At 41.8% G+C, this 24,306-nt stretch overlaps 4 protein-coding genes across 6 annotated transcripts in view; all 4 read right to left on the bottom strand.

Moving 5' to 3' along the window:
* Positions 1–24,306, bottom strand: part of LOC114643402 (zinc finger protein OZF-like) — a 719,868-nt gene that overhangs the window by 59,119 nt on the left and 636,443 nt on the right. The gene's annotated exons all lie outside the window — the stretch shown is intronic.
* LOC114642003 (zinc finger protein OZF) overlaps positions 1–24,306 on the bottom strand; it is a 1,360,360-nt gene that overhangs the window by 981,430 nt on the left and 354,624 nt on the right. The window lies entirely within an intron of this gene.
* Positions 1–24,306, bottom strand: part of LOC114642002 (zinc finger protein 239-like) — a 199,952-nt gene that overhangs the window by 59,024 nt on the left and 116,622 nt on the right. The window lies entirely within an intron of this gene.
* Positions 7,489–24,306, bottom strand: part of LOC114665334 (zinc finger protein OZF-like) — a 24,452-nt gene continuing 7,634 nt past the window's right edge. The window contains exons 1-3 of one of the 3 annotated variants that reach the window (XM_051921836.1): positions 20,422–20,509; positions 15,741–16,056; positions 7,489–9,024 (exon numbers count right to left, since the gene is read on the bottom strand). In XM_051921836.1, the coding sequence (XP_051777796.1) occupies positions 7,799–9,024; positions 15,741–16,053 (1,539 nt within the window). In that variant the 5' untranslated portion in view covers positions 16,054–16,056; positions 20,422–20,509 and the 3' untranslated portion in view covers positions 7,489–7,798. Of the gene's footprint in view, positions 9,025–15,740; positions 16,057–20,421; positions 20,510–24,306 lie in introns of those variants that run through there. The other 2 variants (XM_051921838.1, XM_051921839.1) reach the window with 2 other exon arrangements.

Below are 24,306 nucleotides of genomic sequence, written 5' to 3'. Positions count from 1 at the left end.
ATCAAGGAGCAGCTACAGTTGTGAAATGTTTAACTAGGGAGGTCATACCAACGATTGGCATTCCATCAGTAATAAGCTCAGACAACGGCTCAGCATTTGTTCAGAAAGCAGAGAAACACGTCTAGCAGGCATTGGGTGTTAAACTGAGACTTGGCTGTGGATACCATCGACAATCGTAAGGAATGGTGGAGCAAATGGGGCATTGAAGGCAAAGATAAATAAGATTTGTGCCACAGTGAAGATTAACTGGTTAGATGATCTGCCACTTGCTTTAATGAGCTATCACATACAAACTAACAGAGTAACACATCTAACAGCACATGAAGTGATTACTGGCCGTCCGATGCCTAGGCCTGTTTACAGGGAGGCTTATAAGGGGCCAACATTAGAACAGCTGTAATTAGAAAATAAAAATTACATGAAGCACTTAACTGCTGTCCATCAAACTTTCTATTTGCAGGAGAAGAACTGAGAGCCTGAGCCAGCTGAGGAGCCCACAAGTGTGATCAAGTCTGGAGATTAAGTTTCCTGAGGGTGTTCTGGAGGAAATGGAACGAGGCAAGACGCGAAGGCCCATATGAAGTTGTACGGGCAACTCCAACTGCTGTCCAAGTGAAGAGAAGCTCGACCTGGTATCATATCAGAGGGTGCAGACCTATAAATACCTGGGAATGCAGCTGGATGATAAATTGGACTGGACTGCCAATACTAATGTTCTGTATAAGAGAGGACAGAGCCGACTATACTTCCTTAGAAGGCTGGTGTCCTTCAACATCTGCAATAACATGCTGCAGATGTTCTATCAGATGGTTGTGGCAAGCGCCCTCTTCTACGTGGTGGTGTGCTGGGGAGGCAGCATAAAGAAGAGGGACACCTCATGCCTGGACAAACTGGTGAGGAAGGCAGGCTCTATTGTAGGCACGGAGCTGGACAGTTTGACATCCGTGGCGGAGCGACGGGCGCTGAGCAGGCTCCTGTCAATTATGGAGAATCCACTGAATCCACTGAACAGTATCATCTCCAGACAGAGGAGCAGCTTCAGCGACAGACTGCTGTCACCGTCCTGCTCCACTGACAGACTGAGGAGATCGTTCCTCCCCCAAACTATGCGACTCTTCAATTCCACCGGGGGGTAAACGTTAAAATTATATAAAGTTACTGTCTGTCTGTTATACCTGCATTGTTATCACTCTTTAATTTAATATTTTCTTTATCAGTATGCTGCTGCTGGAGTATGGGAATTTCCCCTTGGGATTAATAAAGTATCTATCTATCTATCTATCTATCTATCTATCTATCTATCTATCTATCTATCTATCTATCTATCTATCTATCTATCTATCTATCTATCTATCTATCTATCTATCTATCTATCTATCTATCACTGTACTGAAGTTCCAGGAGCCGCTCATGTCAGCCACCATGATTCTCCTTCAGAAGATGAGGAAGATGTTGCTGAGGATGTTCCTGACAACAAATGACACAAATCAGCCCTCAAAGACTAATCAAGTCCAGGAGGAAGTGCTACAGAAACTGTTGTGGAGAAATCTTCAGAAAAAACTAGCAGAGTCTTCAGAAAGGCAGTCAGAATTTAGACTTTATTGCACAGCATAGACAACAATTTCACAGTTCATAAAGCCGTCTCAGTTTATGATGTGAGCCCCGAGTGTTCAGTGAGCCCAGAATATATTACAGTTCTTCTCACAAAATGCCCCCCTCTCACATTAGTTTCCTATCATATGCTTTGCAGGGTTTCTCATGATGATGACCTCATTCAGCACCTTTTCTCATAACAATCACTTGGGGTGTCAGACCTCCTCATAACAATACCCTTTGCCCACATAGACATCCCATAATAATCTCCTACCCAGCCTTTCTTTTCATAACAAGCACTTTGGCTTGAAGGACAGATTTGGCCCCCCGAGGTGAGCATCACCAGATTACACCTCCCTTCATTCTCACGGGCTAATGCTGAGCTGTTAAAGATCGATGGCCTTTCAGTTAATCAATTCATAACAATTCAATGATTAACAATTATGTTGGGATCAGAAGGACCCAAATATGAAAACTGGACTACATAATAAATAATTCAATATATGATTGCTTGTTGCACTGGTGTCCTGTAAGGCTGACATAATAGGTGACTGTGCCAGTGAAAAAGAAAAAGGAACACACCAAGGGAAAAGGTGTCCCATATAAATCGTTCATAATGTCTCCAAAATATATTTGTTAACTTACAGACAAGTACTACTTAACTGTTTTATACAAAGTCCTTATTTTAACATTAGGATTTAAACTCGCGTTAGCGCACCTTATCGCTGTAGCAGACACAACTTCATTTACGCTTTGAGCCAAAGCACTTCAGCAGACTCGTGAGGACCAAATCGACTGCTGACTGCGCAGATATCAATGACGTCATTACGCTAGCGTGTCTCCTAATCACGTGACGTCCGCATTTGAAACATCCAGTGCTCCGTCAGCTCGACGCAGTGTCTAAACCTCAGTATCGAGCGGCTCATCGCCTTCTCCCGCACTTGCAGTCTTAATTTATCGCTGTTTTCATTTCGTTGTGTCGGGGTGCTGTGTCATTAAAACCTTACAATGTAGTTTTTAAAATGGGTGACAGAAAGAACATTTTCTCCTTACTGAAGTACTGAAGATGAAGTCCATGTCCGCCCTCGCCGTTTCTGTTTGTCCTGAGGGTTTCGCCCTAACCATGCAGTTTAAATTTATTTATTTATTTTAATTTTACTGGTGACTGTTTCCAAATACAATTGTTGCATTTCTTTTGTTTTTTTTTTCTTCTTAATATAAGCCCAGTCAGGTGAAGTGACTTGCTCAGGGTCACCCGTGTCAGGATCAGCATTTGAACCCACAGCCTCAGGTTTTTAAGCTAAAAGCCTTAACCACTACACCACATTACCTGCTTAGATGTCCAGGAGAAGTGATGTCAACCTCGGTGTCTTAAACCAGACCTAAAGAAATGGACAGACAGATCATCGGCTTGTGGGGGTCACCTCTGAGGGGCTGTTCATTATGGATGATCTTTCCTGGCCGTGTTGCACTTTGGAATTTATGCAGGGGACCCCAGCCATTACTGTACAAGAAACTCTTAAACGAGAACATCTTTTATGCTACTTGTGAACCCCTTTTGACATTTTGTGATTGTGTAGGCTGCTCCAGAGTGGGGTCTCCAGATGGACAGATGGAGACGTTAAGTTTCTCCACAGTTTAGAATTTCTGCTGGTCTTGTCCTTCCCTGCTGCTCCTCTTTGACCAGCAGGACATCGTGGTGTCAGGCTGACTATCGTGTAATGGTCAGGCCTTGTGCTGTTGGACCAATCAGAGCTTGGCATGACTTCTGTTCTTGAACCTTCCGCCATCTTCACCAGTGTTCTTTTCACCAAGTGAAACTAAAACCAAGCTTGTTCAAATTATAATTTAGTGGACCGGAACTGAAATAAAAGTTAAATAAACTGTGAAGAGTAGAAGTAGACAATATGGAGAATGAGACTGGTGTTGTCAGGCTGATGTTCACCACACTTGTCTTTGTGTATAACACACATGTAATAGTATGATGTGATATGTGTGTTAAGAAGGTCCAACACAGACATGAAAGGCGCTATATAACAGATCACTGTGAGCACATGGTGGATACATAAGTGAAGATTTTACTCCAGTAAGGTCCAAGCTGGGGACATCACAAAGCAAAGCGGCTGCTAGACTTCATTGTACTTGGCCCTGGTGCATTGTGGATACTCCATCCATCATCCAGCCCGCTATATCCTAACACAGGGTCACAGGGTTCTGCTGGAGCCAATCCCAGCCAGCACAGGGCGCAAGGCAGGAAACAAACCCCGGGCAGGGCGCCAGCACACCGCTGGGAACACACACACCAAGTACACACTAGGGACAATGTAGGATCACCAATGCACCTAACCTGCATGTCTTTGGACTGTGGGAGGAAACCCACGCAGACATGGGGAGAACATGCAAACTCCACGCAGGGAGGACAAGGGATGCAAACCCAGATCTCCTTACTGTGAGGCAGCAGCGCTACCACTGTGTCACCATGCTGCCCATTGTGGATACTCTCCATTTAGAAAGCTGTATGCCATGACCACTTTGGAGTTGAGGTGGGCTACGTTTCTCACAAATTGATGAAGAGTGTGTTTTATTGAGGAGTTCTGGGCTGGTAGGTATGTGAGATGTGACTAATTATGGGTGGCACCAGACCTTCTACACCTGCTCTGGAGCTTTAAGGTCCATCTGAAAAGACACAGGATGAGCTGGAAATCAAGGATTAGACTAGATAAACTGGTGAGGAAGGCAGGCTCTATTGTTGGCATGGAGCTGGACAGTTTAACATCTGTGGCAGAGCGAAGGGCGCTCAGCAGGCTCCTATCAATTATGGAGAATCCACTGCATCCACTAAATAGTATCATCTCCAGACAGAAGAGCCGCTTCAGCGACAGACTGCTGTCACTGTCCTGCTCCACTGACAGATTGAGGAGATCGTTCCTTCCCCAAACTATGCGACTCTTCAATTCCACCCAGGGGGGTAAACGTTAACATTTAACATTATACAAAGTTATTGTCTGTTTTTCACCTGCATTATTATCATTCTTTAATATTATTTATTGTATCAGTATGCTGCTGCTGGATAATGTGAATTTCTCATTGGGATTAATAAAGTATATCTATCTATCTATCTATCTATCTATGGATGGGAGCTCAGCTGGTGGAGAAGGAGAGGGGGCTGTGTGTGGGTAAGTGGGCCAGCAGCCCCATGGCTAACTAGAGCTACTGCTGTGGAGTAGAGTTAAGTGTTTGGGAATTCTACCTCCTTGGGGTCTCTGTCTCCCCTTTCTCATATTTAGCCTTTATTTGTAAGCAAAACCTCCTCTTTTTTGCTGCTTGTGTCCCCTTTTGATATTACGTGGGTGTGCAGACTGCTCCACAGTGTGGTCTCTGGGTGTGATGGATGGCATAAGAGACACTGAGCTCCTCTCTAGCTCTGAATTTAATGAGACGTAGTGCTGTGAGGCCAAACTGCCCGTAGTGTTCAGGCCTTACGCCCTTTAATCAGTTCTGGCTTAGCCTGACTTAAGTTCTTGAACCTTCTACCATCTCAGTATTCCACCAGTGTTTTTTTGCAAACCAAAATGAAAACATAAAAGTAGTTCCCCAGAAGTAAAATAAAAGTGAAAAGATTTCCAAAGAGTAGAACAAAAGAATAGCGAGGATGAAGATCGTGTTGTCATTCTGATGTTCACCACACGGTGTGGAATCACCAAGTTCATTCATTAAAACCCGATAGCTGTAGTGTTAGCTTAGACAAGAACATCAGTGTGTGTGTGTGTGTGTGTGTGTGTCCGAGTCCATCACTGTCTGCTCTTACACTGAGCCCCCTCACATCTCCTGTCACCTCGTCCTCTGTACAAATGTGGCAGTGCCAATCTAAACGTTAAGCTAATGATGTGCCCGCCTGCTGCCCGTGCCCACCATGAACTGCCTGAATTGAACCTGCAGCTGCTCAGTTTAGAATCACAGGCCACTCGGGTGATAAATGAGATGGACATCAACTCGTCACATTTACTGTGCCACACGTACTCAAGTGAGGAGCTGTAAAGGACAATTGTGGCTCTCAGGGTAACTTCTGGTTCTTTAAGTTTGATTTGTAAACATAAAAATGTCTCCCAGTTGTCACCCTCATTCCTGTTATGTTTGAATTTATTTTTTAAACTTCCTGAAGTATCTTTTACTGTGAACCTTCACATTTTCATTTATGTCATTCTGTCACCATTACAGATAAATTGCCCATTTTCTAATGAAGGTTTTGATGTCCTCTTTATTAGTGTTGAGGTGCAGACTGAGCTTCTACAGCACGACGGTAGTTCAGCATGGGAGGCTCATCAGGTGACATTTGAGGTGGTGACACAACTAAAGCAATGGTCCTGGGAGAGTCAGCACTCCATCTGGTCCTGGCACTTAATGGACAGGCTGTACGGCAGCTATGTGAGATCTCAGCTCAGTTGTGGACTGAGGAAGAAGAGCTGATGAAGATACTGCAGTGATGATGAGACAGAGCTCAGGTTTGAAAGAATGACCTGCCTGCCTCAGACACACCAGTGAAGAGATGGAAAGAACTGACATTATGTTACAGAACGGTGACTCCATTAAAATGGAGCAGTCTGAGATAACTGGGGTCCAGTAGTCAAAGAAAGGAAAGCAAGAAATGACACTTCACAGGTCACACAGAGCAGAGGACGACATCACGTCCCTAAGGTAAGAAGCTGGGAGACACGCTGAGCTCGTGTGACAACGTGAACCTCAGTCCTCTGATGTCACCACTTTATGAAGAGGGGCGGTGAACTTCACAAAGATGATCACTTGGAGTGGCTGCCCCTACAGCATGAAGGACAGAGTCTTACTGCAGAAAGGTGAGTGGGCTGCTGTGCTCCTCCGTAATCCAGAAGTTGGCACATCATCAACATCTTCATGGTCTCCAATAAGACCAGAACCAGATGTGAAACACATAACAGTGTGTGATGTCCAGACAACCCCTGCATGAAGCAGAAGACCACAAACAGGCTGTGGTACCAGGGCCTGACGTGAGCGAGAGTGTCTTGTGCCCAGAGATACCCCTACACGAAGAGAAGGGCAGGAAACCACAGAGTGTGGTACCTGAGGAACATCAGATTGAGTCACAGGAACAGAAGACATTTACCAAACGAGAACAGATAATTAAATCCATCAAGGTCGCTTCTTTAGCGAATAGCTAAGATAATAAAAAGATACTGTCTGTCTGTGAGTGTGTGGTCACTCTGAGCAATCTGATTGGTCAGTTTGGCTTTGATGGTTCACTGCTATGGGAGATGGACCTGATACTTTAGGGGTACAAAGGTCAATTCCTGACTGTGACCCTTTTTTTGAACTTTTTTTTTAAATATATTTTTACCAAAAACAAGTTAAAGCATTTCAACAAAAATGATGTTGGGCCACTAAAATCTAATAGGGTGCAAGCTGAGTTGCCTTTAAAGAGTGGAAGCATTTGCAAGAATAGAAATGAAGTTGTCACAGAGGGTAGAGGTGGCCATAGTGGAGAACCTTTTTTTTTTTTTTTTTGTCTATTATGTTGTTCAGTTATATTTCTTTTTGTTTGACTGCTGTAAGTAGGATGAGTTCATTCAAGTATGCAGCCCCTCAAGGTCACTCCTGACTTGAAGTATCAGGTGTCTCTCTGTGTAACTTAATACAGGATGTCCATATATGGCCTTATTTATATTAGATGAACACGTCATCAGCTGTATGCTAAACATGCCTCGGTATATTCATACACTCCCGTTGTGAGGGACCGCTAGACGTTACTGGGCTGATCGAACCCCAGCTGGACTAACTCTTCAGATAGAAAGAGCAGCAGCCACACCAGAGAGTAGTGTGAACACCAATATGGACTCTGGAGAAAAGATAATAGAAATACAGAAATCAAATCAAATAGCCTTTTACTGTCAATTCACTATATGTGCAGAACATACAGGAGAATCAAAATCCTGTTTCTCTCTCAACTTCGTAGAACAATAAAATATGAAAAAGCATAGAAGTATAACATAAGATAAATAACATTAGGAATTGTAAAGTAGACCTGTGTACAATGTGCAATAGTCATTAGTGCAAAAGCCACTTACAGTAAGTTAATAAGCAGCGTTGCCTAAATGAGTCTGCCAAATTTAGTCAAATGCATTCTGTGTAACCAACTAGCAGAGCAATTCCAATTTTCTTTCCACACCTGGCTGAATTATTTCTGATTTTTCTTTTTCTTATTTACAGTCTCTTTGGACTTTGCCTTTTTAGCATGAATTTTCATGTGTCCTTGAAGATGAGTTTTCTGTATGAATGTTTTTCCACACTTAGAGCAACGGTATGGCTTTTCTCCTGTGTGAGTTCTTACGTGTCGCTGAAGACTAAAGGATTGTATGAATCGCTTGCCACATTCAGAGCAACAATATGGCTGTAATCCAGAATGAATTCTGTTGTGTTTATTTAGATTGCCGCTTGTTGAGAATTTCTTGCCACATTTAGAACAGGCATAAGGACGGTCTTTATTGTGGACTTCTGCATGACGCAGAAGACAGCTTGTGTTGGAAAATCTTTTGCCACATTCAGGACACCAATAGGGCTTCTCACCAGTGTGAACTCTTAAATGCCTGCGATGATTACTGCTATCTGAAAATTGTTTGCCACATTCAAAACAGGAAAATGGCTGTTCTCTTGTGTGCATTCTCATGTGTGTCTGAAGATGGCATTTTTGTGAGAACCGTTTGTCACATTTAAAACAGGAAAATGGCTGTTCTCCTGTGTGCACTCTCATGTGTGTCTGAAGATGGCTTGTTTTTGAGAACCGTTTGCCACATTCAGAACAACAATATGGTTTCTCTCCAGTGTGAACTCTTTTGTGTTTGCAAAGACTGCTATTGTCAAAGAAATGTTCAGCATGTGGTAAACAATGACATAAACCCTGTTCTCCGTGACCAATCATGTGTGTCTGAAGGTGGCTCACTTGTGAGAATCGTTTGCCACGTTTAGACAAATATGGTTTCTCTACAATGGGAGTTGTGGTATAGCTGTGTTTTGAGGAGTTCTTAACACATTCAGAACGTTGGTATGACTCCATCCCTGTATTATCTTCTCTGTGTTTCTTAGGCATGTGACTATCTGAGAATTGTCTTCCACCTTCAAGACAGTGATACAGTTTCTTACTCCCATGAATCCCTCCATTATCTTTAGAATTCAATTTGTATTTAAATGTTCTCACACACTGTTGGCGGATTGGATTTAGATTGTACACTCCTTGAGATCTGATGGCATCGATCCTTGTTAGCTTCACAATAGGCTGAAATCTAGGGTGCTGAGAGGCCGTTACCAAGTTCTTTGTTGCAGATGCCAGTTTCTTCCTATTCTTATCAGGTTGTTTAATTTGTGGACGACTCTGAAGAGAGGACAAGTTGTCATTCTGTTGAAAATCTACAGAAATAAAAATGAGTTAAAGTTTTAAATGACCAATATTTAAAATAAAATAGCACTACAATAGATTATTCAGTGTTTAACAGTATATGCCTTTTGCAACCCACTTTACAAAAGCATGCTAATGGAGTCAACACTTCAACAATCCCAACATTTGCAGACTGAATTAACAAACACATGAAGCCATATTAGGATGCAGTTACCATGGACCAGGAACAAGCCATGAGCAACTTTCATTAATGGCTTGGTGATGGCTTGAAAAATAAGGAACAACTGGGGCAGCAAGGGTGGCCAACATGACCTGCAGACCTTTTAGAGAAGACCCGATATAGAAATGTCAAGGATGATAAAGCCAGTACATCTACATGCACAGTGACATGGACATTGCCAAGGACTCATTACATCAGTTATGGTCCCTATGACCACTCCACCTTGTTTGGATAATTGTGCTAATTGAGGAGCTAATTTATTGGAATAAGTGTGAACTCCCGCAGTGGGCGATCAAAATTATTAGACAGTAAGCCACATAGTAAATTTACATACTTCTTCTTTCGGCTGCTCATGTTTAGGGTTGCCACAGCAGATCATCTTCATCCATATCTTTCTGTCCTGTGCATCTTGTTCTGTTACATCCATCACCTGCATGTCCTCTCTCACCACATCTATAAACCTTCGCTTAGGCCTTCCACTTTTCCTCTTCCCTGGCAGCTCTATCCTTAGCATCCTTCTCCCAATATACCCAGCAGCTCTCCTCTGCATATGTCCAAACCAACGCAATCTCGCCTCTCTGACTTTGTCTCCAAACCTTCCAACTTGAGCTGACCCTGTAATGTCCTCAATTTCTAATCCTATCCATCCTCGTCACACCTAATGTAAATCTTTGCATCTTTAACTCTGCCACCTCCAGCTCTGTCTCCTGCTTTCTGGTCAGTGCCACCATCTCCAACCCATATAACATAGCTGGTCTCACTACCGTCCTGTAGACCTTCCCTTTCACTCTTGCTGATACCCGTCAGTCACAAATTACTCCAGATACTCTTCTCCACCCACTCCACCCTGCCAGCACTCTCTTCTTCACCTCTCATCCACAATCCCTGTTACTCTGTAGTGTTGATCCCAAATATTTAAACTCATCCACCTTCGCCAAGTCTACTCCCCTCATCATCACCATTACACTGACCTCCCTCTCATTCACACACATGTATTCTGTCTTGTTCCTACTGACCTTTATTCCTCTCCTCTCTAGAGCATATCTCCAAATATCCAGGGTCTCCTCAACCTGCTCCTTACTATCGTTACAGATCACAATGTCATCAGCAAACATCATAGTCCATGGAGACTCCCGTCTAATCTCATCTGTCAACCTGTCCATCATCATTGCAAATAAGAATCCCTGATGTAATTCCACCTCCACGTTGAATACATCCGCTGCTCCTACCACAGACCTCAGAAAGCAGGAGACAGACCTGGAGGTGGCAGAGTTAAAGATGCTAAGATATGCATTGGGGGTGACGAGGATGAACAGGATTAGAAATGAGTACATTAGAAGGTCAGCTCAAGTTGGACGGTTGAGAGACAAATTCAGAGAGGCGACATTGCGTTGGTTTGGACCTGTGCAGAGGAGAGATGCCGAGTATATTGGGAGAAGGATGCTAAGGATAGAGCTGCCAGGCAAGAGAAAAAGAGGAAGGCCCAAGAGAGGACATGCAGGTGATGGGTGTAACAGAACAAGATACAGAGGACAGAAAGACATGGAAGAAGATGATCCGCTGTGGCGACCCCTAACGGAAGCAGCTGAAAGAAGAAGAAGCGGTGTACAAAATCCCATGGTTCATCAGAGACATTAGATCTTTAGTGAAGTTATAACTATGAGTTTTACAGTTATTTGATTAATAAAGAAAGTCTCAGGCATGTATTTTTCTTTTGTATAAATTGTGTAGAAATAAGACTGATATTTATCCAGCTCAAGGTCAGGAACAAGAAGTAGAAATAGATTTATACACACGCTGGGAGGCCAGAAATATTAAAGTAACCTTTACTCCATTTACTTCGCCCATTTCTGGAAAAGACAGACTGATTAAGCCTCATGTAATGAGCACTGCTAATACAAGAACTCTGCCCAATGTTTTTTTGATTTTCAGATTTATTGCAGAAGGACCTGCCATTATATATCAGACATCAAATGCTAGGACTTCAAAATATTTGCTTCACGTCCAGTCAAACTCTGAAGACCACAATCTAGCACAGTTACTAATTGTTCCAATATTTTAACTCTGCTACACTAAATAATTTCCCACATCACGGACACACCAAGCTATGGAGTATGTAGTTGTAGGAAGGCGGAGAATTTCTTCCATTTGAAATCAACTATCCCATCCTCTTGTTATTACAAAGAAGGATGGCACCTCTTGCACACATTTAAATTCAAGAGTCAACAAGTTGTTCTTTATGTTGCTATACAAACCAGACAGGTTCCCCAGTTAATGTCAGAGATTCAAGCCTCTCTAACTTAAAATTATTGATGGTACATTTCTGCCTTCTTGTTTTTCCTCCATAACTTAACCTTTTTTAAAATCACATTTCTGCTATCTTAACACAGTCCTTTGTCATAAATTGGGTATTTCATCTTGCTAAACACAAAAAAGGCCATTTTGCTGCAGGTTATCAATAGAACAGAGTTTGAAGTGGGGTATGTTTATTTGTTTAAAACGCTATATACTTGCCCCTTTCCTATAACAAAAGCGAGGTTGGGTTGTCTCTTTGATGTTCAGCAAAAAAGAAGCATTTGAAGAACTATTCAGAATATTTCCTTATGCATTACGATATTGGAAGACCTCTCACATTTAATGACTCATTTGTACCGATTGCTGATTGGAGGCAGGCATATACAGTGCAATTTTATGTGCTCAAGGAAGGTTGGAGGTCTTCAGAACAAGACACACCCAACTGGGTGCAGCTTTACACTGTGAAGAAGGATATTTCACTGTATCTCTGTTTTTCCAGCATGTCAACATTAGCTAACTTCATTATTGGCTTTTACAGATTAGGCCAGTGAACTACGTTGCCAGTGAATTTGGAATTTCGCCATCAACACTGTCAACTTTCTTGAAAGACGGAGCAAAAAAAGAAAAATCTCGGGTTGCCAATGTATGTCAACTGCTGCATTTGAAGACGTCGAAAAAGCCGTTTTTATGTGGTTCAGTGATGCTCGTTCAAGAAACATTCCTATTAATGTGGCACTCATCAAGAAAATGTGAGGTTTGTAAACTCTCTTGGGCCCTCCTTCAACTAGACAGCACGACGAAGAGCGTCCCGAAGTCCAAACTCCGTGTCTATGGAAGACTTGTTATCTATTGCCGGAACAACAGTCAGCTCAAAGCTGTGCTGCGTCTCTCCGCCAAAGCAAACAGAAAAAATATTGATTGGTGATATGCAAGGAACATTGTAAATGCAGGTAACAGGATTACTTGATCACAGATCTGGCCATGACCCTGCATGACTGCTGTGTCAGAGTATAGGAGAGTGTCAGATCACGCTACAATAAATAAGTGTGCTGTTCCTGTTTCAAGCTGAATAATGCTGGTTTTGATAAAGTACTGAGACTCAGCCCCGTATTTTGGGGTGCAAGACAGGGACTTATAGTGCGACCCTAATCTTTTAGGATTTGCTTCTGTGTCGCTTCACTGCAGCGCTATGAGTCTGTTGTTACCCTGCTCCGGCAACGGACAAACAATCCTCCACAGACGCTGCAATCGCACTTCGGGACGCACCTCAGTGTGTCGTTCCCGTTGGGTAGGGAGGGTCTCAAGAGTTCAGAAACCTCACAATATAAAGAAGGATGATTCGGCTTCTGATTGATAACTGTGTTGCCCACAACATGCTTCCACATTTAGATAATGTTCACGTTGAATTCCTCCCACCCAACTGCACAGCAGAGCTTCAGCCATTGGATTTGGGCATCATTTGCACCCTGAAAGTGTTTAATCGCAAGGAAATGCTAAGAAAAATTATCATCAGCATAACTTGTAGGCAAGAGGTGATTAAAATTAATGCAAAAGAAGCTATGAAAATGATTGCAAATGCCTGGACGCAAGTTAAAGAAAGCAGTATAGTAACAAATACAGAATCTCATTTTAACAAAATATTTTTTACAACTAAATATTTTTTAGGTCCCTAGGAGTTCGTTGTAACGGAATTTTACCTGTTTATTCTTACCATTAATTGATAATATAATGACAGAGGTTGAGTCTGCCCAAAATACCTTCTTTCAGGCTGTGTGTGTGTGTGTGTGTGTTTCTCCTAGAATTTAAAAGCAAATATTGGAAATGTGTCATAGGACCACAGAGTTTTAAATATACTTCAGCCAAATTTTTGTTGGAAAAGTATGCATGAAGATGTTTGGGATTATACAAGCTACATGTTGGACTGTTCCGGTACCATTACGTTCATGGGAGCAGTAAACCATGGACTTTATTACCGATATGCCTTCCTCCAAGGGTTTTAATACAATTTTTGTGGAGGCAGATTGAGTTTTGAAATGTGTGCATCTTATTCCCTTCTAATAAACACCTGGCAGGTGTCTTTCTATAGGGTGGTCCAGATCTAATTATACAATTTTCATTACACTATAACTTAAGTTTATTACATAGAAATTCACCCGAAAAATCCTGGACCATCGAGAAGTGTGCGAACTGACGACATGAAGAATCGTCTTTACGCTGAACTGGAATCGTCCGCACATAAATCAAAGTCACCCAGATGATCTGGATCTGCATAATTAGATCTGGACCACCCTGTAGAAAAGACTGATAGTATCGATGGTTTTCTGTATCAAGATGTATCAAACCCTGGCCTTTCATTTATTTCTCGCTTCTAGAAACTATTCTGTCAGAGATTTGGTTGTTCTATAAAACTTTAAATGTTTGGTTATCGCCAGAAGCTAATGGGCAAATGTAAAGAATTAACAGAGGCCTACAGAAACACTTGTGCTGTTTGATTGGTCCTAATCAAGATGACTGGGTTGATTTTCTACCCATTGCAGACTCTGCTAGAAATGTACCAGTTCACTCTGCTCCTACAATGTCACCATTTGAGTGCCTGTATGGTTGTCATTCTAGATTTCTTGAGTCACCTTATCTCCACTTTTCCATCTGATTTTAAATAATGACATATTTAACAGTTTTGTGAAAAGTTGAATTTGGCTCAAAAACTTTTTGAAAAGCACTTGGCCAAATTATTTTCTGATTGCAAATGTAAGGCTACTCCTATCGTTAAAGTTGGGCAAAAGGTACGGCTAGAGACCCAAGACATCAGTCTACATAGTGACCCTTTTTAAACTGATACAGCACCAGAATAGTATTTATTTTGAGAAGCTCATGCTTTTAATTCTGACGTTTTCCTTCACTCCATGTAGTTTTCTGATGAACTCATCCATAGTTTTTTGGTGGATGAACTGTTTGTCTAAATCAATTGTTTTGAATTTTCGCAGTTTGCCTTAGCTACTTAATAAAAAAGTAATAATTCCTAACACTAAACACCTTTACTGGGTGGCATACAGTCATGTAGGCTGTACTGACTGAACTGTCTTCCTATAGTTAGTTTGTTTTTGCATTATTTCTCGAGTTCTGATATCACCTACACCCTATTCCGGGTTTAGGGCATGTTTTGTACTATAACGAGTCGAGGTCAGCAGCGCACCATCCCCACCATATACAGTGTTGACACTGCACTACTTCCCCCTCCTGAGATGCCAGACGGTGGACCAGAATCTCCTCGAAGCCATCCGAAAGTCGTTCTCCATGGCCTCCCCAAACTCCTCCCATGCCCGAGTTTTTGCCTCCGCGACCACCGAAGCCGCATTCCGCTTGGCCTGCCGGTACCCATTAGCTGTCTCCAGAGTCCCACAGGACAAAAGGGACCGGTAGGACTCCTTCTTCAGCTTGACAGCATCCTTCACCGCCTTTGTCCACCAACATGTTCGGGGATTGCCGCCACAACAGGCACCGACCACCTTACGGCCACAGCTCCGGTCAGCTGCCTCAACAATAGAGGCATGGAACATGGCCCATTCGGACTCAATGTCCCCACCTCCCTCGGGATGTGGTCGAAGTTCTGCCGGAGGTGGGAGTTGAAGCTACTTCTGACAGGTGGCTCTGCCAGACATTCCCAGATGACCCACACAACACAATTGGGCCTACCAGGCCTGAACAGCATCCTCCCCCACCATCGAAGCCCACTCCCCACCAGGTGGTGATCAGTTGACAGCTCCGCCCCTCTCTTCACCCGAGTGTCCAAGACATGTGGCTGCAAGTCCAACAACACAACCACAAAGTCGATCATCGAACTGAGGCCTAGGGTGTCCTGGTGCCAAGTGCACATATGAACACCCCTATGCTTGAACATGGTGTTCATTATGGACAATCTGATGAGTATAGAAGTCCAATAACAAAACACCGCTCGGGTTCAGATTGGGGGGTCCATTCCTCCCAATCACGCCCTTCAGGTCTCACTGTCATTGCCCACGTTAGCATTGAAGTCTCCGAGCAGAACGAGGAAGTCCCCAGAAATTATGCCCTCTAGCACCCCCTCCAGGACTCCAAAAAGGGTGGGTACTCCAAACTGCTGTTCGGTGTATAAGCACAGTATAAGCAGAGTGAAAATGCAAGAAAGCACCCTTCAGGTAAATCATAACTGCCTTATTTTATTTTAGCACATACCTTCTCCAGTTTGATTTGGACACAATTTCTTCTCGGGCCTCACTGTGTTAGTCTTCGAGGATTCTGACGGCTTGTGGGCTTTACTGTCCTTCAAGTAGCAGCGTCTGCCCAAACTGGAGCCCAATCTGTTTAAGTCTTCATCTGGGCCCATATATTGAGGATTACAGTCTCTCACCTTGATACGGTTTATAATTTTGCGTGGTCTCTGAATGTTAGTCCTACCCTTTCTTTTGTTCCTCTTTTCAGAGACATCCTCTTCACGTTGACATTCTTTCTGTAAACTCTTCTGGCCAGCTGGATACATTTTTGGCATCTTCTATACACAGAAAAAGAACACAGGGTTTAATTAATTCAGAAGTGCAATACAAATGTAACACATTTAAGTCCCATTTTTCTATGTCCTCATCAGTTAAGAAAGAAGCCAAGTCAAGTTATTCACCGAGACCACATGGGCAGAGTAAGTAATCAATCTTCATACCAGGTGACCAGATATGAAACAGTCTCAGGGAGTGTGTCATGGCTTTACGACACACCATTATGACTCGGCACCATCTGTTGATATTAGGGATGTTATGATATTAGAACTTTTGTATGTGATATACTAATACAACACAATTTTACAATGCTGGATACCTTTTGATACCACAGCAAACACAGAAATCCTATTCATCCCCATTACCCAATTAATTAAAGAAGAACTACTATTAATAAATCTCAAAATATAATGCAAGCCTTGAAATGTAATGTGGGGCAGGGATGGAGACCCCCAGTGCAATAGCACAAGGTAGGGTTTACAATCTTGGTGGGAGTTTCAGCACAGAGTTTATAAAGAATGATATATCATGAAGTGTCTGATTTATCTTAGCATGTGCACATTTCTAATCATTCTCGGAGAGTAGTTGAAAAACACTGCTTAAAATTCATACTAAAAATTAAAATTCAAAACATTATTATACTGTTGAATTACTGAATTCCAAGATTATTCAGAATACTTTCATTTAAATAAAAACTCTTTAAGATGTTTTACTAACAACATGGTTTTAAAGTCTAGTTAATCACAGACCCATTCTGTTTGAATTGCAACACTTGCTATTGCAAGATTTAAATTTGCATCATTAGATAGTTAAAAAATATTACTAAAGAGCAATATTTAACAGAATAGTCAAATTAAATCAAAAAATCAAATGTCACAAGCTTGTCATTGTAACACGAATGTAAGTTTAATGTCACTGTGCTCTGTACAAGAAATTATTTTATAAATTCATTCACATGTGCAGGCCAAAGTTAACACACAGGGCTGTCAGCATTTAGAAACCACTAGTCTAGCAGTTTGGAGAATGAAGGGGACAACTGCGAAGGCATTGTATTATTCCTGTATGTTAGAGATGAAACTGAATCCTTTCCATTCCTTGTTTGGAAACCAAGGAAGGGCCTTCATGTGGAGGAACGAGTATAAAAAGGCTTGGACAACAGACAAACACTTCGAAGCTGATGGACGGAAGATTTTGTCATCCATCCAGAAAATCCTGTCAGCGCAGTGATGAAAATGACAAACTATACACAAAATGTTGTCATGGCTTCCTTTTGTCTGATTTATGTATCATAAATCATCATTAAAGAAAGCTAATTTATTTCCTCTTATGTGATTTGTACCACCGTATCACTATGGGAGGGATGTCGCCTTTTACATTACATCTATATAGGTTCTGGTTACTTAAAATGAACTTAAAATAACTTATTCCAATTAGGGAGCTATTGCTTCTAAAAGCTTTTGTGCCCTGCGGTGGGCTGGCGCCCTGCCCGGGGTTTGTTTCCTGCCTTGCATTCTGTGTTGGCTGGGATTGGCTCCAGCAGACCCCCGTGACCTTGTAGTTAGGATATAGCGGGTTGGATAATGGATGGATGGATGGATGCTTCTATTAGGAAACAGTCATGCTTGAATTTCCTAAATCTGCCCCTTCTTTTTACCAGCTTTGAAGCTTCCAGTGTAAAATCAAACTTGTCAGTTCAACATTTATCCTTTATTTCAGAACTCCTGTTAAGCAGCATTTATTTAACTGCTTTAGATGTTTCATACAAAGTAATGACACCTTGTTATTGTTTGTGCTTGTGTATAAATCCAGAATTAGAAAATGACCTGTCATCACACATGTGACTAGGGATCACCTGCAGAGATTTGTTCAGGTGAGACATACACCCCAGGATGAGAGGGAGTGCTGCTGCTAACTATCTCCTCTTCTTTATCTACACCACACGTGTCGAACTCCGGTCCTTGAGGGCCGCAGTGGCTGCATGTTTTCATTCTAACCATCTTCTTCATTAGTGATCCGTTTTTACTGCTAATTAACTTCTTCTACTTTAGTTTTAATTAACTTGACTCAGGCCCCTTAATTGTCTCTTTTTCCTTAATTAGTAGCCAAACAATAATGAGACATCAAACAAGCCACCATATGACAGAAAAATCAACAGATTTGGAAATGTCTGCTGTGGCAGAATGAGAGCAGCAACAAGCCATTGAATTAAATAACGGGCTTAATTAACAGCAAGAATCAGCTTCTCATTAAGAGACTGGTTGGAGTTTGAAATCCCAGTTTAGCTGGTCATCTGTTGGCTCGTTTCATGTCTCATTTCTATTTGGCTGCCATTTAATGAAGAAACAAATCAATTCAGAGGACTGAATCCTTAAAAACAGGGCTATTGAAATGAAGGGAAAAGGAGTTAATTAGCAGTGAAAACTACTCACTGATTAGGAAAAGGGTTAGAATGAAAACCTGTAGCCACTGTGGCCCTCCAGGCCTGGAGTTCGACACCCCTGATCTACACCCTCAGCTCTTATCTGGTTAGAAGGAGGAGGATGCCATCTTGCACATTTGTGTGTCAACAGTATTCACTACTTTGATTGAACATTCAATAATGTTAGGGTACCGGAATTTTGTTAATAGTTAATGTTAAGGAAGGTTTATACAAGTTAGGCCTCAGGATTATGTTAATAAACAGGGGCATATGAAGGAGGAACTTAAAATCACTGGTCAACTTGTCTAATGTGAAACTGCACCAACCTTACAAAATCCAAAACCATTACTTAAATCACAGCCTTCATTTACATAATCTTAGCGAGATGGCGGCAGTTGGTGGTGTGTCCCTGTAAAGATGGCCGCCTAATGTGAGACACCCAATGTCTGACTTCAACTAGCCTGCGACTCACTAAGATAAATTTAAACAGGTTTGATTTTGTTTTTAGTCTTAGGGGCAGACTGTGTGTGCAGGAGAGCAGACAACCAGTGAATGTTTCCCTGAAGTAGAAGGCATAGAGTTAAATGAAGAGGAATAAGAAACTGCAGGTTTTGAACCTAACAAAAATAAGAGATGCTCCTCTTTCTGTTGTTTCATGTTTCAGATAGCAAAACAAAAGGGGAAAAAATAAAATAAAATAAAGGAAGAAGATTGCTGCTGAAGAGCTACAGCTATTAACCCTTTGTACACCACAGACGTCATCAGTAGCATGCTATTGGCTGTTAGAAACAGGGCTGAGCACGACTCTGCTGAATGGTCGTTTAAATTAATGTGGTTAGGTGATGAGATCAGCGACTGTGGTTGGCAAATCTGACATGCTCCAGGGAAGAGACGTTCTTCAAAACAACTTTGTCATTATCAACAACTTTGAAACAAGTTTCAAGTTTATCAGCTTCATCTTGTTTAAGTACACTCTGCACACATCACAAATATTTTAGTAATCAACACATTATTAAACTCCTATTAAACAGCAGCACCTCCCAGTATTGTGAGATTGGCACGGTGGAGGTCTTGTGTGCCTCAGTCTTTCTTAACGCTCCATTTGTGCTTCTGAAGTTTGCTATGGGTAACCCTAAAAGGGGGGGACCAGAGTAAAAGCGGCTTATTACTGACGTTCATGAATACAGATGAAAGTGGGTCTTGTGCAGAAGAGGAATGCCAGTCCTGACAGTTCACCTAAGAGTGGCACAAAGAGGTGACCCACACAGCCCACCTCACCACCGTGGTCCAGTGCAAAACAAAAAGTTATTGGGGTATAGGAAGAAAACCAGAGTACCTGTACAGGGCAGGAGCCAGCTATAGACCATCATAGGGTCCACTCACATTCAAGTCCACAACCACACCAAGACAAGTTAGATTTGCCAGGCCACTAAACCTGAGCATCTTTAGAGAAGTGGAGAAAGGAAGAACAAAAGAGCAGACATGGAAACTGCATAGAGACTTAAAAAACAGACTGAGATTCAAATTCATTCTGACAGAACTGTAAGGCAGTAACACACAGTTGCCCGAGGGACTCCTCACCGCTCTTTAAATGTCCGGCCGGTCACCAACACCGCAACTGTCAGAACTGAGCGCCGCGGAGTGACAAGAGAAACAAAGGCAGAAATCAAAGCGTCTTACGTGTGGAATGGCCGTCTGCTCGATGCCGGCGATTCGCGAAGGAAACGACAAAAGAAACTCGGAGGGGAATGAACAGGCGCCAGCGGTGTGACTGGGTGCTACGAATTAAAATTAGGGATTCAGCAACGTGAAGTGAAGTTAACCGCTGATACGAATGAACAGCAAAGTTCAGCGGGGGGCTAACGAACACGAACTCGCCGCGCGCGGTGATTCTAAAGGAGCGAATGAAAACTCACACGTCCATAAAGCGCATCTCCAAAGTACTTACTGCCTGCCTTTTGCCGATGAGATTCTTTCTGAACTCGATCACACTTCTACCTCAATCAACAACAGCCTTGAGACAGTGGCAGTGTGGCTTCAGGAGCCGTCGCATTGAATGACGTCAGCCCGTCTCCAATTTCGGGTCACGTGCCAGTTGAGCGAGAATACGCTGTAGCTGGAGAGAGGCTGGGTGGCTCAGTACCCTGCTGCCTTATAGGAGCCTGTCGCTACCTTTATTACAACAGACATACATCGCATATCATATCATTTCACTCCCTCTTCATTCGAATGCAGTTAAAATTTTCATGCGACAAATATTCTTCCAAGCCGTTATAAAATTCAAAAGTTGTCATCTTTTCCAGTAAAACATCCACTTACAGACGAAGATAAACGTTAACACAAAAATAACTCGCAAGTACAATTCAAACCTGACGAGTGAACTTTATAATGGATATAGCTTTTTGTAAGTACATCATATTGATGGAAAAGGCAAAAAGGGTTTAAATTTTTAGTTGCAATACTTCGTAATCTCATGGTTTAAACATAAAATCACAGCCATTTTCCGTGTTTGGGTTAATGGATTAATAGATGTATGTCATTTATTTCGTAACACACTATTAGCATTTGGTGGTGGGTTTCTTTTAACATTTGTCCACATTTTTTATTTTAAATAATTCATTACATTTATATAGCGCTTTTCTCAGTACTCAAAGCGCTATCCACACAGGGAGGAAGCGAACCCACAATCTTCCACAGTCTCCTTACTGCAAAGCAGCAGCACTACCACTGTGGCACCTGTGAGGAGCGAATGGCGTGCTAATTATTAAGCAAAACAATGTAATCGAGGTGTCTATATATAGAGAGTACCTGCCAAATAATACAAAGAGTACACAGCTAGTGTTTCGCCCTAATTGGGGCTTATCTTGTGTGCACACCTCAGCTTCATCTTACAGCGATCGAACCTTGGACATCAACGTTACGCCACAAAGGCTGCATCGTTTATTTTGCAGGATGAATATTTTTATTATGGTCAACTAATGTGGACATGAAATTAATAAACCGTAATGTCAAGTTGTACTGCATGCATAGTTCCGATTGGGCTGTGGATTTTTTTGTTTTTAATGTTTTTTTTTTTATTTAGCGCATGCAGTGTGTGTCACTACCTGGTCCGTGTAGACATAGAATTACTAGACGCCGCATGACCAGCAGCATCGTACGTCAACGTCGCTGCCATAATGGAGTGCTGTGGAGTGAAGTAGTGGATAAAGATGCCTCTTGCATGTGCTGCTTGGGATTGTACAAACTACTGTACGCACCAAACCAGATCACAGGGATTACATTTCATAGGTAAGGCTGAACAATTGTTTTGGTTATATTTGGCCATTAGAAAATCTCATTTTATAATCTTTACTTTAGCTACGCCTGGCTAAGCCTGCAAAGCTATGCATTTATGTGCTCAAGGTAGCCTCCAATCAACGTTTTGGCTAAACGTATTTAGTCACTAACTATGTAGGTTGTTGTTAGCTGTTAACATTTCTCAAACTTTGAAGGTTTCCCAATGAAATCCACGTCAGGAAGCAGTGGGAGGTCAGGTAGCCCTTTAGACGGGATTTTGAGAAAGCTGTCCTGTGATGTGTGCCGTGCTAGTTTGGTAACAGATGCTGTACCGGCATCATATGATCAACGCTACCACTCGCCGACATTAAAAAACAAAGGAGGTTTGATAATTCCTTCAGAGGGTCCAGTCAAGGTGGTCAAAGTAGCTGAGTGTGTTATCCGACAGTCGACATTAGGACAAGCTGTCAGTGTATCTTTGATCAATCAGTTTGTTTATGCTGAGATTGGTTCAGATGATGTGTTTTTTCTCAAGGAGCACATCGAGGAAACACAGTTTGAAATTGACAACCATCATTGTATGCTTATGTCTTTAATTGTGTCTGTCTTCCACGAACTAAGGCTGCACCATATTGCCAGACTGAATACTCTCAAATTACAGGATCTGAGTGAGTGAGATGGACTGTAAGTCTGTAGGAGATCAGTGAGGTTGTGGGGAGCTGTAAATGTTCAGAGCAGTATTTAGTATTGTATTCTGTAGTGAACAGGGAGCCAGTGAAGTTGAGAGAGAAGAGGTGTAATATGTTCAGTGGATTTAGAACAGCAGGTTATTATCCTGACAGCAGAATTTTGAAGAAGTTGTAAGCGATGGATAAGTTTTTGTCAGATGCCAGATAGAATAGCATTACAGTAATCTATACGTGAGGTGACTCGGGCATTAACCAATACTTCAGGTATTTAAGAACAGGGCAAAGTCTAGAAATGTTTCAGAGATGGAAGAAGGCAGTCCGAGAAATATTACTTATATGGGAGGAAGTATAATAATAATAATTATTATTATTATTATTTAATAATTGCCAATATTAGTGTATAAATTCGCCAAACTCTATTGCATGCAAATGATACTGTTTAAAATGTTATTGTTTTTTCATCAGAAAACCTGGTTTCCACGTCTACCTGTATTAGTTTAAGTGTCACTTTTGACACTCGCAATATGGCGGACACGCTGACGTATCGTGTCGACTGGGAAACACAGTGAATGCGGCATCTATCTATATATGTCTAAGGTGATAATCATTGATTTTGAATTAATTACCCCACAAACACAAGCCAAAGCTTTCCTGCCACTGCAGTTGAGTTTTGTTTAAATCAAATGTTTAATTTGTAATCAGATACTGTAAGTGCTTCATGAAACACATGACGGGGCTTAGCTGGCTACACACAGACAGGTGATGTTCATACTCCACAAATATACTGAGGCTGAACTTGCAGCTTGGGGGCCCTTAGTGGCTTCGATGGCCCTCTGCTTCTGTGGAGACTTCATAGAGCAAGAAATGGCGCTGGATATTGTACACAATTATTATGATTTTCATCATTTGTAATGGCTCTAAATTGTGTTTGCATGAGGACACCTGATTAAAAATTCAATTGCAATTAATCTCTCAGTTCAACTTTGTACTCGAAAGTCACTTTGTATTATTTGCAATTTGTCATATTTCCTTCAACCAAATTAATATTTTCCTTTAAAGCAGAAATAACTCGAAGATTAGTTTCTAATACAAAACAGTTTTAATAATCAGTTGCCTCTGTATATTAAATTATTTTGGTGTCTTTATTGAACAGTTTTGTGTAACAGAAACAAATGAACAAACAGTACAACACTAATTAGTGAATGGCTCAAAGTAGGATTAATTAATTAATACTTTAGAGCCACACAACAATGCAAATTATTTGGAACATTGATTGGTTTTGTCAATAATTCTGTCTTTAAAATGATACGAAGATGAAAAATAAAACATTATTGCATTTCTGCCTATTTATTTAGCCAGTTGCTTAAGCAGACTTCAGTTTATTTCCACCAATTATTTAAGTGATGATATCTCAGATACAAAAACAAAAGTTCACAAGCGACCAGTGCTGGGAAACGTCACTTAAATTAAATTCATTACATTGCTCATTACGTACAAAATCCTAATCTCCTCCAGTTCAGCGCGTTTCTTTTCTTCACTTGTCTCGATGGGGGGAAAAAACAAAGAGTCGTAGTAAAGCTGAACGCACACTGCATGTGTTACTGCCATGATGTGATTTAACTGATCGGTTACTTCACTGCATTTCTCAGTTTGCTATCTGCGCTCTGCTTGGAGCTCGTGATGGACAACACGTTACCTCTGGAAGGACAGGATCTCACATCCCAGTCCAAACGGTGAGATGGAATCCTCGTCTGTCAGCAGCCTCGGCCGAGCACTTCAAGCTTAGTGCACTGAGCCCGTTGTCTGAAAGGCCGTAGCGGCGCCCACATGGGTGGTCTGCAGTGTGTGAGTTGGGGTTTTGGCTGAAT

Source organism: Erpetoichthys calabaricus (genome assembly GCF_900747795.2).
Source record: "Erpetoichthys calabaricus chromosome 1 unlocalized genomic scaffold, fErpCal1.3 SUPER_1_unloc_27, whole genome shotgun sequence".
Lineage (NCBI taxonomy): Eukaryota > Metazoa > Chordata > Cladistia > Polypteriformes > Polypteridae > Erpetoichthys > Erpetoichthys calabaricus.
This window is presented reverse-complemented; position numbering and strand designations above follow the sequence as displayed.